The sequence below is a fragment of the Ovis canadensis genome, chromosome 24 (genome assembly GCF_042477335.2).
Source record: "Ovis canadensis isolate MfBH-ARS-UI-01 breed Bighorn chromosome 24, ARS-UI_OviCan_v2, whole genome shotgun sequence".
Lineage (NCBI taxonomy): Eukaryota > Metazoa > Chordata > Mammalia > Artiodactyla > Bovidae > Ovis > Ovis canadensis.
Genome location: NC_091268.1, coordinates 15,823,582 through 15,841,923, shown reverse-complemented (window position 1 = coordinate 15,841,923; position 18,342 = coordinate 15,823,582). Strand labels below are relative to the sequence as shown.

The 18,342-nt window shown below is 62.7% G+C and overlaps 3 protein-coding genes, 1 long non-coding RNA gene and 1 other non-coding gene across 6 annotated transcripts; 2 read left to right on the top strand and 3 right to left on the bottom strand.

Moving 5' to 3' along the window:
- Positions 1 to 48: 48 nt before the first annotated feature.
- MCRIP2 (MAPK regulated corepressor interacting protein 2) lies at positions 49 to 5,847 on the bottom strand. 2 transcript variants are annotated; one of them, XM_069569449.1, is made up of 6 exons: positions 5,770 to 5,847; positions 5,022 to 5,602; positions 4,800 to 4,914; positions 991 to 1,118; positions 658 to 759; positions 49 to 438 (listed from the first exon to the last, which is right to left on the bottom strand). In XM_069569449.1, exons 2-6 carry the CDS (start codon positions 5,071 to 5,073, stop codon positions 368 to 370), a joined length of 468 nt encoding a protein of 155 aa, XP_069425550.1. In that variant the 5' UTR covers positions 5,074 to 5,602; positions 5,770 to 5,847; the 3' UTR covers positions 49 to 367. The 2 variants fall into 2 exon arrangements, with proteins under 2 accessions (XP_069425550.1, XP_069425549.1); XM_069569448.1 differs by lacking the exon at positions 5,770 to 5,847 and adding an exon at positions 1,986 to 2,141 and having other exon boundaries at positions 5,022 to 5,253.
- On the top strand, positions 4,379 to 14,192 carry METTL26 (methyltransferase like 26). The gene is made up of 7 exons (XM_069569450.1): positions 4,379 to 4,626; positions 12,119 to 12,791; positions 12,952 to 13,114; positions 13,289 to 13,348; positions 13,678 to 13,745; positions 13,836 to 13,914; positions 13,994 to 14,192. The coding sequence occupies exons 2-7, from the start codon at positions 12,595 to 12,597 to the stop codon at positions 14,039 to 14,041; spliced, it is 615 nt and encodes a 204-aa protein (XP_069425551.1). The 5' UTR covers positions 4,379 to 4,626; positions 12,119 to 12,594; the 3' UTR covers positions 14,042 to 14,192.
- LOC138428691 (uncharacterized) lies at positions 8,312 to 11,942 on the bottom strand. Its single transcript, XR_011252545.1, has 2 exons — positions 11,697 to 11,942; positions 8,312 to 8,578 (listed from the first exon to the last, which is right to left on the bottom strand). It is a non-coding gene; the product is annotated as an uncharacterized lncRNA (long non-coding RNA).
- On the top strand, positions 12,017 to 12,087 carry TRNAG-CCC (transfer RNA glycine (anticodon CCC)). Its single transcript has one exon. It is a non-coding gene; the product is annotated as a tRNA-Gly (tRNA).
- Positions 14,193 to 14,528: 336 nt separating the features above from the next.
- Positions 14,529 to 18,336, bottom strand: WFIKKN1 (WAP, follistatin/kazal, immunoglobulin, kunitz and netrin domain containing 1). The gene is made up of 2 exons (XM_069569421.1): positions 16,995 to 18,336; positions 14,529 to 16,118 (listed from the first exon to the last, which is right to left on the bottom strand). Exons 1-2 carry the CDS (start codon positions 17,247 to 17,249, stop codon positions 14,637 to 14,639), a joined length of 1,737 nt encoding a protein of 578 aa, XP_069425522.1. The 5' UTR covers positions 17,250 to 18,336; the 3' UTR covers positions 14,529 to 14,636.
- Positions 18,337 to 18,342: the final 6 nt, after the last annotated feature.

The window sequence follows — 18,342 nt, the reverse complement described above, 5'->3', positions numbered from 1 at the left end:
CTCCCCTGCTCACTCCCCACAGCCCACCGAGTCAGGGCCTCTCCAAAAGGCAGTTTCTCAACTTTATTAGCCTGGAGCTCCTCCCTGCCAGCCCCACGGGCTGGTCCCCGGGCACAGTGAGCAGGACTGAGGTCAGACAGTTTCAACCCCTGGCCCCCGGCAGCCTGGAACAGCTGGGCCAAAGGGTCAGCAGGGGCAAAAGTCCAAATGCTGGCACTTCAGGTGTGGCCGGCGCCTGGCCAGGCCCAGGGTGAAGCACGGCCTGCCACAGCTGGTGGACAGGGCGCCGTGGTCCTCTCCTGGCAGAGGGTCCAGCGTGGGGCAGGGCCGGGCCCTGCACAAGACAGCCTTCCTTCCAAAGCTGTGACTAGGAGCAGTTGGTGATCCTGGCCAGGAACTGCTGTGCCCACCACTCGTCCAGGTCAATGGGCACGAAGTCTGTGGAGAAACAAGGCTGGGCAGTGACACACCTGCCGGGTGGACCAGTGTGTGTCCCCCTCCAGCTGGCCACAAGCCCCTCACCCAGATCCCAACTGTAGCAGATGCTGGGAAGAGTGGATCAGGCTCATTCCTCACCCCACCCCCTTGGGGCTAGAACCTGGCTGAGCCAGGTCAGGGGTGGGGGGGGGCACTCCTTAGGGGTGGGGGAGGGCTCACTCTGCAGCCGGGGGTTGGGGGTCCTCTCCACGTACTGCACAGGCTTCGGCCCGCTCTCACCGGCCGGGCCACCACCCAGCTGCTGCTCCACTTGCTGCCAGGCTGTGGGGAGAGGATGGTCAGACTAAGCCAGGCCCCTGGCACCCTCCCACCCTAGTGGCTAGTCTGGACCCCTGCCCGGAGCTGGGAACAGGAACGGGCAGCCTGCTGGACGGTCACAGGACAGACGGGCCCAGAGCCCAGGTACGTCCCAGCCCTCCAGGGACTTCAAGTTCAGGTTACAGTGGGAAGGGGACCAGTGGCCTGGGCCACTCCCTCAGGCCTCAGCGCTACCTTCTGACACAAATCGGACGTTCTCCTCGTGGGCCAATGTGTAGGGCTCCTGGGTTCCCTCGAGGGACGGGGACATGGCAGGCGGCCGGCGGCCATTCACCCGATTGAACACGAGCCTCGGCCCTGGACTGTGGGAAGGCGAGGAGACGCTCAGCCACATTCCCAGGCCAGGTGCTACCTGGCAGAGCTCCCGGAACAGTCGCAGGCCACCCCGCCCCACAAGCCAGGCCCACTCCAGGCACTTCCCTGAACCGCAGGGCAGCTGTGGGCTGCAGCTGGTGGCCGAGGCCTTTCTCCTGCAGGCCTGCATCCCCAACAGCTCAGCTCACACCTCACCTGGCCCTGAGGCAGGTCTAAGTCCGCAGAGGGGCTCTGTGTCCCCAGATCTCCGCAGAGCCCCATGCTCAAGGCACACAGACGGCCCCCCCATGGGTCTCTCAGGAACCTCCACTGCCACCTGCCTCCCCCCTCCCCACTGACGGGCCAGGCCTCCAGCAGCCCAGGTTCTGACCTGAGTAAACAGGTTTTTCGGCCCAACCCCACCCCTAGGCACAGTTCTTGGTCACTTTCTCCCCCACAGAAGCCTCTTCATCTCAAGACACCCCAGGATGGAAGGAAGGACCCTAACGAGAGCAGGTGGACTTTGCCCTTCGCAGCTGCCCTGGCCCCAGAGACAGCTCCTGGTCTGGCTAGACAGTGCCAAGTGCTGAGTGGGCCATCCTGAGTAGGGAGGGTGACCGTGGCCCTGGTCCACCCCTGCAGCTTCCAGGCAAGGACAGTGCTCTTGCCCACAGGGCAGGACTGCTGAGTGAGGAGATGGCCCTGGGTGCTGGAGCCTGGCCTGGTGGGCGTTCAATGTCCAAGTGGCCACTGGGCCCACCCCGGCCAACCGGGCCCAGGGCACGGATGGGCTGCCCTGGCCGGAGGCAGCTGGCCCAGCCCTGCACACATGAAGCCCGGGACAGGGCCGCGGAGGGAGCGGGGCCCACACCTACAGCAGGAGGTGGGAGCCGGGAGTCCTGGGCTGCACGTGCCACTCCGCCAGGCACTCGCGGTCCCGCCGGCCTGCTCGCCATCCTGGGCTCAGGTGCCCCACCGCCGCGCGGGGTTCCTCCTCAGTTGAGAGGGGCACTAAAATAAAGAGGAGCATCCTGAGGGGCACCAGTCCCGCCAGCTCCAGGCTGGCAGGTCAGGTGGCCACAGAGAACGTGGAGGGGCAGGGCTGCTCCCAGGCTTGAGTGATACCAACCAGAGGATGTGGATGTCTGTCCTCAAGTGGGACAGCCCCTCGCCTGCCTGCTAACCTTACCCTTGCAAGGCCAGAAACTCTAGGAAAACTTGGAGACTGAGCATCCAAGAAGAAAAAAAAGAATTGCAGTCAAAGACTACGAACTGCCAAGTACTTAGAGGGTGCTTTCCCTGGTGGCTCAGTGGTAAAGAATCCGCCTGTAACGCAGGAGACCCAGGTTTAATCCCTGGGTCAGGAAGATCCCCTGGAGAAGTAAATGGCAACCCACTCCAGTATCCTTGCTAGGAGAGTCCAGTCCATGGGGCTGCAAGAGTCAGACACCACTTAGTGACTCAACCACCAGAGGGCGGCCTGGCGGGGGCTGAGAAGGGGCTCAGGCTGGCACCTGCCTGCCCCCTGCTGGCAGTTACGTAAGGCGGCTCTGTGGGCCCTCTGGAGGAAAGGGCACTGCTCCCCTGTGCGCCTATGGTCGGGTCCGGTGCCAACCCCATCTCCACCCTCGTGCCAGCGCCCAGGGACACGGTCCACTGGCAGGCCCTGCCCACGGCAGCAGCAGCTGTGGACTCCCTGCTCAGGGCCAGCCAACTAGGGCCTCCTCTGCATCCCCTTCACTGTCCTCCAACGTAGGCCACCCACCCATTTTCAGCCAAGGCTCAAGAAAGAAGTGACCTGTGCAGGGTCACACGTGGTGAGTAGGCGGCAGCCTCAGAACTGTGCGCCTGTCAGCCCGAAGCCCACAAGGCAGCGCAGCTCCCAAGCCTCCTCCCCCATCAGCCTGCCTCCCCTGCACCATCAGCTGGTCACAGGGTCCCCTTTGCTCTTTTCCCCTGACAGCAGGTCTTACTCTCTCTGGCTCAGAGGGAGAGAGCTCATCAGAGGCCCAGACTCACACAGCCTGTTCACCACCATGGGCAGCGCCCAGACCCAAGCCCAGTCAGGGGCAGACGCTTAGGGCACCCGCGGTGCACCAGGCACAGAGCAGCCCAGTGGCTGACTCCTTCCCTGGCAAGCCTGGCTGAGGGAGGGTGGACCGGAAGTCTGGGTGGAATGATTTTGGTGGGTCCCCCTCGCCAGAAGTTTCAGGAGCAAGGCTGGGGGTCCCAGTGTGGGAGACCTGTAGGTGCTCTGGCCTCCCAGTGGGGGCTCGCCCCTAAGGCTGGGAGGGGAGTGGCTCAGGGAAGGGGTGACTTCAGAGGGAAGGGGGGATGGCACAACCAGCACAGGCTGCCCCCCTGCCAGGCAGGGCTGCGGAGCCAGGGCGAGCACCAGCACCCCCGACCGGGACCTGGCTGGCTGCGGCCCCTGGTCTCCTCCATCTCCCTCAGCATTCGGACCCTGCACAGACCGCATGCTTCCTCCCCCACTCCCCAGCAAAGGTGCCTGGAGAAAGCACAAGCTTCTCCAGGTGAGAGTGGGAGCTTCCTGCCTGGGTGGCCAGGCGGGGGCTGACACACCCCTGCCTCGTTTCCCTCCCCCCGCCCCCCACCCCGGGGGAGGTGGGGGAGGGCGGCTGAGGACCAGGGCTGAGGTCACAAGGCAGGGTCACAGCGCAGTGGGCCCTGGGACGCGCCCCCCTCCCCAAGGCCGCATGCACCCCTCTCCCCGGAGGCGCTTGTGGTCCTCACAGGACCAGCCTCAGAGTGTCAACGTGCTGTGCTCCCAGCAGGAGGCCTAGAAGGGTCTCACAGGCTGCCCCCACCTGTGGTATCTCAGGCTGGCACTGAGGGGGAGGGCAGGTTGAGGGCGCGCAGCAACACAGCCCCCAGCTCTTCCCAACCCAGAGGCCGTCTGTCCTCAACTAGAGAAGAAATCCCAAAGCCTGTTAGTGCTGCCCCCGCCCACCCACAGCACGCAGGAGCCTCAGGCCTCCGTGGCCTGGACCAAGCCCTGGGCCCTGAGCCTGCAGAGAATAAGTAAGACCAGAGCACAGACTCGAGCCAAAAAGTTACAGGTTCAGTCCCGGAGATGGAAGCGCTGACCTCCTGGGCACAGTGACTTGGAGGCCACAGTGGTTGAACTGAGGCTCCCAGCAAAACTGCTGGTCAGGAAAAGCACCGGTTGGGGCTCGGGGAGAAGGCGGAGGAGAGCGGCGGCCTGGCAGGGCCCGAGGGAACCACGTGCACCTCTCCCCCGCTGCTCGGCCAGCACGGGGCTGGCAGCCTCCGGCGGCGGCCGCTCCCGCCCTCCGGGGCGAGTCCCCAGCAGTTCCTCTCAAAGCGTGGCCTCCGCCGCCCAAGGTCGGTCCGGGCACCTGACTCAGCCGCCTGGAGCCCCTAAGATCCAGGAGGGGGTCGGCTTCCTCCCGAATCTGGGTGCGTGGGGCCCCAGGACTCCGAGGAGTGTCACGCACCCCCGGCCCGGTTCCTTCCGACCAAGCCAGGTGCCAGGTGAGGCGGAAGCGCGGAGTCGCGGTCGCGAGCCGCAGGCGGGCCGGGTCGGCGGGCTCCGCCCCCTCCGCGCCCGCCGGGAGCATGTGGCCAGGGCTCCGCTAACCTTTCCCCAAGGTCACCCTCGCGGCCCCGCGAAGGCCGGCGGGGGAGGGGAGGGCCGTGCGTCTCACCTCGACAGAGGCCAGGGGCCTGGCGGCTGTGCCCGCGGGTGCTGCGGGGTCGGCGCGGATTGCCGGCATTTCAGGAGCTCGCCGAGCCTGCTCTCCACCTGCTGCTGCGTGGGACCTGCGGGCACCGGGAGCGCGCATCAGCCGCCGCCGCCGCGCCGGGGGCGGGCAGCGTGTGCGGACCCCCGCCCGTCCCCTCCCTGCCTTGCCCGCCCCCGCGCGCACCTGTGCGCCGCTGCGCGACCAGCTTGCTGGGTCCCTTGGTGATGGTGTACATTGTGCGGAGGGCCCGCAGCGCGCCCGCGCCCTCCGCGCCCTCCCCGCCCGCCGGCCCGCGGCCAGACCTCGCGCCCTCCGCCCGGCTGGCACTCGGCTGGCGCCGAGGGCGCGGCCCCTTTAACAGGCGGCCGGCGCCGCGGGGAGGGGGCGGGCCCGCCGCACACCCCCGGACCTTAAAGGGCCCGCGCCGAGGCTCAAGGCAGGGGTGGTGCTCCAGCCTTGGGGAAACTGGCGGGACCCCCCGGCGAGGTCTGAGGGCGGAGTTTAAGCAAGTTTCTCAGGGCCCGGGCCGCCGTCCGCCACTGGAGGAGGCTCTGGGGGCCACGGGCACCCAGACGTGGCGAGGCTCTGGCTCAGGCCCTCGTGGGGTCGGCGGTGGTGTCCCAGGAGCCGAGGAGTTGACAGGTGCTGGGAGCGATCTGTGTGGACTCTGGAAGCAAGGGTGTCCCCACGCAGCGCAGGTCGGAGACCCTCCGCCAAGGTGCTTGGGCCGGCCTGGGCCAGTGCTGCGGTTCACTCACACGCGACTGAGGGGGGTCAAAGAGGAGAACAGCGGTTCGGCCCCCGGGTTTGGGCAGAGACATGACTCCCTGGGAATCTCCCTTTCATCCTAGGGAACAGGAGCAGGGTACCAGGGTACCGTCTGCCACGTGTGCGCCTAAAGACCCCAGGAAGGGGGAGGGAGGCCCCTTACCAATCCAGGAGCACCCTGGGGGGTGCAGAAGGCAGGTGAAGGAGCCCAGCTTGTCTGTCATCCCGCGTGGGCAAAAGAGCACTTACTCCTCCACCCGCCCCAGGCACTGGGGTCAGGAGGCAAGACCTATTGCAGTGGTGTGCCTCAGGAGGAACCAGACCTGCCTGCAGGAGAGGTCTGGGGGCTAGGCCCTCTCCTGCCCACTGCTCCTTCCCTAGGGTGAGGTGGAGCTGCCCCCCTCCCACAAGGCCTGTGACCTGAGAGGGGAGAGCATGCCCAGGGGGCCAGGGCATCAGCACACGCCCCACCACGCCCCCGGCCATGCTGGGCCCGGCTTCCCACCCCTGACCCGTCCCCGCCCCTCCCCCACCTGCTGCGCCAAGGCCAGCGTGGTCCTGCCCTGCGTCATCTTTGCTGGCGGCCCTGGTCTCTTCAGTGGCCTCGAGCACAACGCTAACTCACACTAGGGAGACTTTGAAGGGTGAGGGGCCTGGGGGTGGGGAGGGTCTCTTCCAGAAGGCACATGCTTTGGGCAGGAGGAGCCAGGCCCTGGGCTGACACAGAGCTGAGGGCACCTCCTCTCATGGGTACCCCTCAGGGCAGCGTGGAGAGGACCCTGTTGGGCAGGCAGGCTTGGCCTTGATGGTGGGCAAGGCTGCTAGACCCTAATGTCCCAGCCCTGACCCTGGCCCTTGTCTGAGGTCAAAGGTTGGGTCCAGAGCCCTCGGACAGATTCCAGGAGAAAGCCACAGAAGAGGAATTGTCCTGCCGGGTGAGAGGGGAGGGGGTGCAGGATAGGCTGGGGGTGGGGGAGGGGGGTGGGTGAAGGAACCCAGAGGGCCCCCAAAGACACTGAACCGGGGCAGCAGGCAGCCAGGGGGAAGAAGGCCAGCTTGTAGGGAGCAGGCAGCAAAGCCCTGACACCTGTGTGCAGGAGGGCAGGGCCTATCTCCCCACCTCCACCGCCACCCAGGGGCCTTCCCAGACTCCCTGCTGCCAGAACTTAGCCTGAGCACCTGACCCACCCTGACTTGTGGACAGAGCCAGGAGGCATGGGGAGGGCCCGGCCTGAGCCCGGAGAGTCAAGGTCTAGTTGGTCTGCCACCAAGAGCTCAAGTCGGTTCTCTAGTTGGGGTAGGAAGCCTGGCCAGTCTGGCCTTGCCTGGACTACACTGTCCATGACAGTGAGCAACCTGCTAAGCCCCCCGAGACAGCGTCTTGCAGTCGGCAAACATTCCCTATTGTCAGAGAGGCTGGGAACCCAGCCCAGAGTCAGTCACGGGCAGCTGAACAGGAGGCAGGAGCCTCACCCAGCAGCCAGCCACAAGCCCAGAAATGCCTGGAGCCTCACAGAGAACATGGGCGTCATAGCAAGCAGGGACCTTTACCTTACTGACTCCAGTTAACCCTAATGAAGACTTTAGGGTTTTTCTCTTCTTTGCTGTTGTTCAGTCACTAAGTTGTGTCTGACTCTTTGCAACCCCAAGGACTGTAGCCCACCAGGCTCCTCTGTCCCTGGGATTCTCCAGGCAAGAATACTGGAGTGGGATGCCATCCCCTCCTCCAGGGGTTCTTCCCAACCTAGAGATAAAACCCATGTCTCCTGCATTGGCAGGTAGATTCTTTACTGCTGAGCTACTGGGGAAGCCCTTCTCTTCTGTGTGTGTGTTAGTCGCTCAGTCATGTCCAACTCTTTGTAACCCCATGGACTATAGCCTGCCAGGCCCCTCTGTCCATGAAATTCTCCAGGCAAGAATATTGCAGTGGGTTGCTAGTTCCTGCTCCAGACTTTCTCTTCTAAAAGGCTCTAAATATGATACTGAAATTTCATATTACAGGAGAAAGTTTAAGTTTTCAGCCCTCCTCAGTCATTTTGCAGATCTGAAGTTCATGCCCTCACCAACCCAGACTGGAAAATGGGCTTCTGCCAACAAAGCGTGGTCAGTGGCCCCAGGAAAGGCTCTGGCAGGATGCTCCCGTACCTGCCACCAAGTGTCCAGGGACTGCCCATCCCTTTTTGTTTGTTTGTTTGTTTGTTTGGCTGCAGCTTGTGGGATCTTAGTTTCTTGATCGGAGTTTGAGCCCCGGTCCTGGGAGAGACAGCACTGAGTCCTAACCACTGGACAGCCGGGGAATTCCCAGGGCTTGCCCATTCCCACACCCAAGTACAGTGAGTTGAACAGTGGCCCCTCAAAGAAACACCACCTGGAACCTCAGAAAATGACCTTGTTTAGAATAATGGTCTTTGCAGATATAATTAAAGCAAGGGATTTGAGATAAGGTCATCCTAGATTAGAGAGGGCCCTAAAATCCAGTGAAGCCTGTCCTTGGGAAAGGAGAGGGTCATTTCCTCCCACTGTGTGAAAATTGTATAAATCCTATTATGTTGAATTGGTTCATAGTGCTTTTCAGGTCTGCTCTATCCTTCTACTTGTCTATTCATCCTATTAATTTTTAAAATTCTATTAATTTCTAAGAGTTTGATAGTGAAACTCCAACTGAAAATCTTACTTTATCTACTTAAGAAAATAATTGTCATATATAGTGGAACTTTATGTAACTTTATATTTTCTAAGTATCCTGTAAATGTGTTATCATACTTTCATAACTTAAAAAAGAAAAAAAATTAAAGATAAAAAGGAGAGGGATATTAGGACACAAAGAGACCCAGAGGAGAGATGGCAGGGAGGTGGCCACAAGCCCAGGAGCGCCTGGAACCACAGATGAGCAGGGAGCTGTGCTGACGAAAGAGCTTCCGGTGGGCTGTTGGGGAGCCGACATCTTTATTCTGGACTTCTGGCCTGCAGAACTGTGAGAAAGGAAACTGTTGTTTGGAGCCACCACACTTTGGAGTAATTTGTCACTGTAGCTCTGGAAAATCAATATACTGAGGGAATCAGTAGTGGGCAAGCACCCTGGGTACGCACTGCAGGGCTCGGGAGGGAGCTCAGCAGGTGGCAGGCGCCTGGGCCTGGACCCCAAGAAGGAAGCTGGATGCCACTGTTGGCTCTGGACATCATGAGGCGGCAGGAGTAGCCAAAAGGGCCCTTCCGGCTCCAACAGTAACCCTCAGGACACAACCTCAGGAGGTAGCACTGAGCGCAGGCCCAGGTGTGGGACGCTTCCAGGGGTCCCATGTTCAGCAGCTCCTGGCGGGCTTCAGAGTCTTACATCTGGGACTTTATGGAAAGTGTGTGCCCACACACACTCACACAGTCCCAGGTGCTCCCACGCATGCATTCACACACGCATGTGCGCGCATAACTGCAGCGAAGCCCACTGCTCTGCTCTGCCCGCTGCCTCTGCCTCTGCCCCAGGCTCTGAGCCTGCTGAGTGTGGAGGAAGGGCAGGTGTCAGTCACACAGAATCCAGCCCAGAAGAATGAACGGCAGGCAGAGAGCAACTTGAGGTCAAGGTCTGTTAAATGGAAGACCTTGCTGGGCTTGTGGGCAGCACCTACAACATGAAGGCTCCCTCCCTCCTATAGGACACACCTCTGACACAAAGAGTGTGGGCTTTTCTTACTAACCAATCCTCTAGTTCTCTTTGGACCCCAACTGGGTATCCTACAATCTAAGTGGATTCTAACTCCACCCACCCATTGTCCACACAGATCCACAGGCTCAAGGCTCAGTCCTACAACACAACAGGCAAGAATACTGGAGTGGGTTGCCATCCCCTTTTCCAGGGGATCTTCCTGACCCAGGGATCAAATCAGTGTCTCCTGCAGCTCCTGCATTACAGGTGGATTTGTGACTGACCAGCTGTAAATCGGGGTCCTGTAGCTTGCCAGAATGACTCACAGAACTCAGGGGAGCATTTTGCTTACCTTACTGGGTTGCCACAAAGGACACAACTTGGGAACAGATGCAGGAGATGCCCAGGGAAGGTGTGGGAAGTGGTGCAGAGCCCCACACTCTCCCCGGGAGCCACCCTCCCAGCCCTCCACGTTCACTAGCTGGAAGCTCCCTGACCCCCTCCATTTGGGATTTGAGTGGAGGTCCATCACATTGGTAGGACTGGTTAATAATGGAGATTAGCTGCGTCTCCAGCCCCCTATCCCAGGAGGTCAGAGGTCAGGAGTGGGGCTGGTTTCCCCTGGCAACCGGCCCCTCCCATCCCCCCTCTCCTGACTTGTCACCTGTCTGGTGTGAGCCCAGGTGAGATTGAAAGGGGCTTGTTATGCATAACAGATACTCCTCTCACCCCTTCCTTCAGGAAATCCCAGGGTTTTAAGAGTTCTATTCAGAAATCAGGATGCAGACCAAATATACATTTCCTTTTTCTTTTTTTGTAAGTTTCTTTGGCTGCTCTGTGTCTGGGTGTTTGCTGCCGCACAGGGGATCTCTGATTTTCATTGCAGCATGCAGGCTCTTTAGTTGTGGCATGTGAGATCAAGTTCACTGACCAGGGATGATGGCTCAGCGGTAAAGAATCTGCCTCCTGTGTGCAGGAGACGGGTTCAGTCCCTGGGTTAGGAAGATCCCCTGGAGGAGAGCATGGTAATCCACTCCACTCCAGTATTCTTGCCTGGAGAATCCCATGGACAGAGAAGCCTGGCCAGGCTACAGCCCATGGGGTCGCAAAGAGTTGACTCGGCGACTAACACTTTCTTTCCCATTGGGAGTGAGGCGTCTCAGCCACTGGACTACCGAAGACATCCCTCTATTGTTTATTGTATGAGAGCAGCGCAGGGCAGCCCAGGGACGCCAGGGAGCTTTGTGCCTCTTGAGTGGGCGAGGAGGCTGAGGGGCCTGGGTGGAGAGGCCCCAGCTGGCCACTGACCATCACAGGTGGGGGCAGAGATTCACATTGAGGGACACCTCTTGTCCACCTGTAGACGCAGAAAATACCCAACAAACCAGGTGCGCGTGCGTTGCTCAGTTGTGTCGCCTCCCCCACTGTTCGTGGAATTTTCCAGTCAAGAATCCCGGAGTGGGTTGCCATTTCCTACTCCAGGGGATCTATCCCAACTTAGGGATTGACCCCATGTCTCTTGCGTCTCTTGCATCTCTTGCATCGACAATGCTGATTCTTTACCACTGGCACCACCTCGGAAGCCCCAGCAAACCAGGACTTGAGGCAAAAGTGAGTCAGGTAACGAGAGCTTATGAAATGAGAAAGTCGGCTAAGAAAAAAGTGTCGTAACGCTGAATGCTAAAGGGGCTGTCTGGAGGCAGGCCCACTGAGTGAAACTTTCCTAGGGGCCTTGTATTCACTGGCCAACTCTACACCACCTCTTGTCCCTAAGAGGCAAGGCTGTCCTCCCCGTCTGACAGCATTCTACTGTGTAGTCTCTGGTCCCACTCTGCATGCCCCCAGAGAGCAACCCCAGACTAAAGCCCGGTCAGCGCCATTCGCAGAGCTTCTTGTCAGAGCGACCCTGGGTGTGTGAGGGGCGCAGGGAGCGTCTCGCGCAAGAAAAAAATCTCCCAGCAAAGGAGCTAAGCTAGACCTGAGTGTTGAGCGCCGCCTCACGCCTGCTAAGAAACAACCAGGGAAGAGCGGTCGAACACACAAACCGGCCCCCGACGAGACTCAGAGGTCACCGACCTCTCAACACCCGTGAACCCTGGGTTTGCACTGCTTATCGCAGGGCCACAGAGACGCGCTGAGCAGTACAGGCCTGTCTCCGCAGGCGGCCCGCCTCTCCCGGGGCCGCGCCCCGCCCACCGCAGGGAGCTCCGCCCCGCCGCCCCCGCCCACCACAAGGAGCTCCGCCCCGCCGCCCCCGCCCACCGCAGGGAGCTCCGCCCCGCCGCCCCCGCCCACCACAAGGAGCGCTGCCCCGCCGCCCCCGCCCACCGCAGGGAGCTCCGCCCCGCCGCCCCCGCCCACCACAAGGAGCTCCGCCCCGCCGCCCCCGCCCACCACAAGGAGCTCCGCCCCGCCGCCCCCGCCCAGCTCAGACGAGAGCCCAGTCGCACCCGGGAGGCCTTCCCATGGCCCCGTGCCCATAATTTCCGGAATGCCGCGGTTGCTATGGTTTCCCCGGCGTCAGTTCGAATCCAGTCGGCAGAAACCGTGTCCCTCATCGCCGCTCCTTCCCCTGGAGTGCTGGGTGCCCGAGAGACTCGGCGGGACCCCCGCCTTCCCGCCCCCCCGCCCCCCGCCCCTCACGTCCAGTGCTCCCAGCCCTGCTGCTCGCGTCGCAGCGACGCTTGCGCTCTGACGACTTCGCCCGGGGCTGGGCGGCGGGGCTTGCGTCACAATCTCCTAAGTCTCGCGGACACCGAAGCTGCCAGCCGCGCCGCTGGTGTAGTGGTATCATGCAAGATTCCCATTCTTGCGACCCGGGTTCGATTCCCGGGCGGCGCAGGTTACAATATATACATTTTTTCCCTCTCAGCCCCCTAAAACCCCCGAAGGATTTAATTAAAAAAAAAAAAAAGCCAGACAAGGGGAAGGAATCCATTCCAGTGCGACAAGAATGAGACAATTTAGGAGTAACAAGCACTATGAAAAAGTGCTAGGACAGCCACGGGCACCGGGTGCTGAGCCAATGGACGCCTGTAAACTAACGACCCAAGCTTGCCTCCCGGTTCTTTTCCCGAGGTGGAGGCTCGAAGCGCGCCTCCAGGGACTGCGGTGCCTTTAAGGCGCGGCGCGTGTCCTCCTGGGGATTGTAGTCCGTGGAGGGGAAAGGCCAATTGCAACGCGGCCAGGCCACAGGCCCTGGCCCCTCGCGGTGCCTGACTACCACTCCCGACGGGCCCCGCGGCTCCGGACTACCACTCCCGAAGGGCCCCGCGGTGCTTGACTACCGCCCGCGACGCTCTGGCTGTGCCAAATTCGCGAAGGCGCTCTCCGCGGGGGATTGGGAAGATGCTGGTTGCGGAGGCCGCCGAGCGGAACAAGGAGCCCATCCTGCAGGTGTTGCGGCAGTACGTGGACTCAGCCCAGCGCGGCGTCCGAGTGCTGGAAGTGGCCTCGGGCTCGGGCCAGCACACAGCCCACTTCGCGCGAGCCTTCCCCTATGCGGAGTGGCAGCCGTCCGACGTGGACCAGCGCTGCCTGGACAGGTGCGGCGGGAAGGTGGGACCCTGCGGGTGAAAGTGGGCCCCGTCCCGCTGCCCTGGACCCCTTCGCTATTGTGGTTCCTCTAAGCCTCCCCCAAGCAGGATTGCAGGGGTTCAGAAAAGGCTGCACAGGCCACCCCCACCACGGGCTGTCCTCCCGCAGCATCTTGGCCACCACTCAGGCCCACGGGCTGCCCAACGTGAAGGCCCCGATGTATCTGGACGTGACCTGGAATTGGAAGCAGTGGGGCGGGATCTTGCCGCAGTCGCTGGACCTGCTGCTCTGCATCAACATGAGCCACATCAGCCCCCTGAGTTGCACCGAGGTCTGTGGGAGCACGGGCGAGCCACCCAGGGGCCACCCACCAGCGCCATGTGGCACTCTTTCCTGTGCTGGGAGGGAGCGGAATGCCCGGTCTGCCCTATATCAGCGATGGGGACTCAGGCCGGGGAAGTCCCGGGAAAGCTCCTCACTGCTGTCCTGCCTACCCCCTCCGCAGGGCCTGTTCAGAGCAGCAGGACACCTGCTCAAACCCAAGGCTGTGCTCATCACTTATGGGGTGAGTGCTCCTGCCTGAGATGGGCCTCCCCAGGCAGGCAGCCTTGGCTGTCCTGGCCTTTCTGGACTGCCTTCTCGCCTTGGTATTTTTAGTTGCCTTTCCCTCCAGCTTCCTATCAGCACTGAAGCACACCCAAGCCCTCTGCTCTCCAGCACTCCCCCGTCACTTGCCCTTGCTCAGCACTGTCCTCCACTGTCCCCTGTCTGAGGGTCATCGAGGAGTGGGTCCTTCCCAGTCTGTGGGTGCCATCCTGCAAGTGTGCACAGTGCTTGGCTGCAGACAGCTGAGCCTGTGGACAGTAGGCAGAATCGTGTCTCCCGTCTCCACAGCCCTATGCCGTCAATGGGAAGATTTCTCCCCAAAGTAATGTGGATTTTGACCTGATTCTCAGATGCAGGTCAGAACTGGGTGGGTAGGGGGCTTGGCTGGGGGGGCAGGTGGGTCGAGTGACCCCCAGGCCACAACCCCACCTCTTCCCCTCATGTAGGAACCCTGAATGGGGGCTGCGGGACACCTCCCTTCTCAAGGACCTGGGCCAGGCCAGTGGCCTACTCCTGGAGAGGATGGTAGGTAGAGAGGGCTGTGGTCGAGGGCAGCCTCCCTGGGGACCAGGAGCAGCTTCTCCAGCCCAAGCATCTCCCCTAGGTGGACATGCCAGCCAACAACAAGTGCCTAATTTTCCGGAAACAGTAACTCCCTCTTCCGCGATGCCTGTGTCCCTGGACAAAGCCCCTGCTGCCCTGGGCCAGACTGTGGGGCGTGGCCCTCCCCAGACTGGGGATTCTTGACCAGTGGCCAACAGGGCTGCTGAGAACCTGAGAATAAAGTCTTTCCTGCTGCCCCACTGCTGGTATCTCCCATGTCATCTCCTGGGACCACCCCTGCAGAGTGCCTGTGGGCAGTCTCTGTCTCTGAGGTTCCATACTGGGCACAGGAGGGGTCTGGCCTGTGGGTCAGGACTCGCAGGCATCCTGGACTCTGCTGCTCCCCTCGGCAGTGAGGGGATGGAGGGAGAAAGGCCCCGGGAATGCCGAGGCAGGACCAAGCTGACTGCCTGGTCCTCTTGACGGGTGGGAGGTGGCACCCACCTCCCAGGCTGGTCCTCACTGGTGCTCCCTCCTGATCTCAGAGCGGAGCCACGTGCGCATGCGAGGGCCAGGCCCCCAGCACCCACAGGCTGTGAGGTCCAGAACTTTTATTCAGGCAGAGGGGTGGGAGTGTGGGGAGGGGTGGGAGTGTGGGGAGGGTGGGCATGGCGGGGAGCTGGGGCTGTGGATTGGCGGGCAGGCTAGTCCTGGAAGCGGTTGAGCAGTTCACAGGCTTTCCTCTCCAGCAGCTCAGAGATCTTCTTGACGCGCTTCTCGCTGGCGGCGCGCACGTAGCTGCCCGCATCCAGCATGGCCACGCCATCGCGCACCTCGCCCATGATGACCAGCGGGCCGTCGCCGGCCGTCACATTGGGGCAGGGGCAGGCTCGGTCCACACCGATCAGCGTCACCTCCAGGTACTTGGTGCCCAGGAGCCTGAGGCCCATCTTGTCGTCCTTGAGCACTTCATCCAGCGCCACGCGCGCAATGCCGCCGCCGCCCGCCTCGGGCTCCTCCAGCAGCTCAGTGAGCCGCCCCACGATGGCGAAGTCGCTGCGGCACAGGCTGAGCGCCAGCTTGCTGCGGAGCCGGCAGGCCTGGCAGGGCGGCGTGCGCGGCACCGGGCAGGCGTGCTCACAGCTCTCGCGGCTCTCGAAGTTGTTGCCGTTGCCCTCGCAGCCGCTGTACTCGAAGGGGTGGCAGTGCTGCAGCAGCGGGCTGTAGGCCCAGCGCGGCTCCCAGCCCTGGCAGGGGCCCTGCACAGCCGGCAGCGCACAGGCGTCCCCGGGGTCACGGGCGCACGCCTGCTGGCATGCCTCATAGGTCTCGAAGCCCTGGGCGCTCCCAGCACAGCTGCCCACAGGGAACGTCATGCAGCTGCGCCGCTGTGGGTCAAAGTGCCAGAGGACCCGGCCAGATGGGGGGCCAACACAGGTCTGCGAGCTGGGCAGGCACTGGGCCGGGGCGGTGGCGGCCTCGTGGGCCCCAGCCCTGGCCGAATCCCGCTGGACCACGGAGAGCGGGAAGTCGGCCCGAAGCAGGCCAGCAGCATTGCGCGCCGTGCACGTGTAGAGCCCAGCGTCCTCGGGCCGGGCGTTGTAAAGCACCAGCTGCCCGATGCTGGTGACCACCACGTTGCCGTACATCTGGTCTGGCCGCATGATCAGGTTCTCCGGCTGGTCACTCTGCTTCTCCCAGGTCACAGCAGGGGGCGGGCGGCCGCTGACGTCGCAGTGGAGGCTGGCTGTACCCCCCACATACACTGCCTGCGGGGAGGGGCTGCTGTAGAGGGCGGGTGGCACTGGGGCATCCCCGGGCATGGGGCGGGCGGTGGTCTCGGGGGGCCTGGGGCTGCTGGGTGGCCAGCTGAGGACATGCTTGCAGGGCACGACGCGCAGGCGCAGGCCGCGCAGGCAGGCCTCAGCATCCATGTAGCAGCGGTTGTAGTAGGTGAGGCCATCCGAGGCGCAGGTGAAGCTGGGCTCCTTCTCGCAGCGGTCCCGGCAGCGGCACACTGGCTGCCCATCCCAGATGTCGCAGTCAGAGCCCTGCTGTGCACACACGAAGCCCTCGCACGAGGCCGCCAGCCTGGGTGCAGCCGGGCCGCCGTCAGGGAAGCGGGCGGCCACACAGCTTTGCAGCCCACACACGTTGGTACAGCACTTCTCGGTGGCCGCACAGTCCTGGGGGGTGGGGGGCACAGCTCAGCGGGCACCTGGATGCTCCTTCCTGCCCAGCCCCAGCATGCCCAGCTTGGGCGGGGAAAGCCTGCTGCCCCTCCTTGCGTCAGTGTCCCCTCTGGAGCCGAGCAGGTTGGCTTTCCACCTGGTGGTGAACCACAACTGCCAGCAGCCCCTCACAGATCACCTTGCTGAACCTAAGCCCCCAGTCCCTTGGCCCCCAAAGCAGGTGGTTGTTAGTCACATCGTACAGATGAGGACACGAAGGCCGGGGGAGGATGTACGACGTTCTTAAGGCCACAGCAGTGCCTCGGGGTCAGGCTGCAAGGACAGCACATCCAGATGGCCCTGGCCTCTGCCTGGCTGGCCCCGAAAACGGCTAGTTTCAGGGTGGGGCTGGGCAGGTCTGGGGACTGAGAAGTGAAAGGCGCTCAGTCGTGTACGACTCTTTGCGACCCCATGGACTATACCGTCCATGAATTTCTCCAGGCCTCAATGCTGCAGTTGGTAGCCATTCTCCAGGGGATCTTCCCAACTCAGGGAATCGAACCCAGGTCTCCCACTTTGCAGGTGGACTCTACCAGCTGAGCCACTAGGGAAGCCCATTCAATCTTCAGACACATGAAGGCAGCATCTGGGGGTGTCTGTCCCCAGGGTCCCTCACACGGAGCACAGTGCGGAGCACAGTGGGAGCCCCAAGAGAAAATGATCTCCAGGGTCAAGGGTGGCTGGGTCCTCTCTGTCGTGCAGGCAAGGCCTGGGTCAGGGGTGAGATCTGGGCTCCTCCGGCGCCGACCAACCAGACCCCCAAGACACCCTGGGCCCTCCAGGAGCTGGTCTCCCCCACAGCCAGGCTGGGGGGGCACTGCCTGTGCTCACCTGATCTCCGACGCACTCTCGCTCACAGGTGCTTTGCGCGTCCACCCACAGGTTGGGGCTGAGCTGGTTGGGGCACACCCCCGGGTGGCCCCCAGGGCCTGGCGGCAGGCTGGCCCCTGCAGTCAGCCCAGCCAGGAGCAACAGCGGCAGGAGTGGCCTCAGGGCCGGCATGAGGACCGCGGGACCACAGGGTGGGGGGGGGGGTGGCCAGTAACCCCTCCGCAGACCCTGCCGAGCCCCACACCCTGCAGGCATCCACCCTCCCAGACCTGTGATCCACGCCCCTGCTGTCTGCCCTGGGCTCCCCTGTGCCCCAAGGCTGGAGCCCACAGCGGACACTGGCCTCGGACCGGGTAGAGCAGTCTGTGCATGTGGCACCGGCCCCTCCCCCGCCTGGCCCCTCTGGTCAGCTCAGGGCAGGGGGCGGGGAGACAAGGCTGGCTGGGGAGGGGCTGGCGCCCAGGAGCACAGAGACACTGGCCACGAGGGTCACCGAGGGGTGGAGAAGGGCAGCTCTGGACAGAGAGGGGAGGGGGGACTGCTGTAACTGGAGCCCCTCCTCCCTCCAGGCCCTGGATTCAGGGATGGAAGGGCCCTGGGATCAAAGCTGCCCTGCAGGAGGGGGCAGGGCTGGCCAGCCCCTTCCCCAGAGCAGGCTGCCCCCTGGGAGTCACTGTCCGTGCAGGGCTGCGGGGGCTCTGCATCCAGCCCAGCCAGTCACCGTGGGGTTCTGCTCCCCTCCCAGGGGAGCCTCTTCCCCTGTTCCTTCCCACAGGCACAACCCGATGATGGCAGGTCTTAGGGTCAAATCTACATGCTTTCTGCTGGAGAGAGGCATTCTCAGCACAAAGGTACCTGGTGGGCGGGGCCGCCTGGGCTTGCTCTGGTGACCAGTGGTTGGTGGGAGGAGGAAGCTGATTCAGGGCAGAACTCTGCATTTAGGCCCCCACCCCCTTCCCAGGCGCCTGACCCCTGGTCCAGGGCTTTCCTCAACTGGCTAACGGTGGGAGTCTGCAAAGGGGGGGGTCTTAGAGCCGTGGTCACATGAGGCATGGACAGCAGACAGGCTGTTTCCTTGGACTGATTTGAGTCTCAGTGGCCGTGTGTGGCCCTACGTGGGGCCATGCGGTTCTAGGAGAGGCCAAGGGCATCTAGGGACACCCTGAGGAGAGCCCCAGGAGAGCTTAAGAACAGCCAGGACCCAAAGGCATTGGCCTGTCCCCCGCAGGCCCGACAGGGAGCCCTGCTCTCGGCAGGTGGGAAGCCCCTCGTGGGCAGGGGCAGATCAGGGCCCAGGGGCCGACTGCCCACTCTGAGACCAACGGGAAAACATCCTGCCACCCCGTGT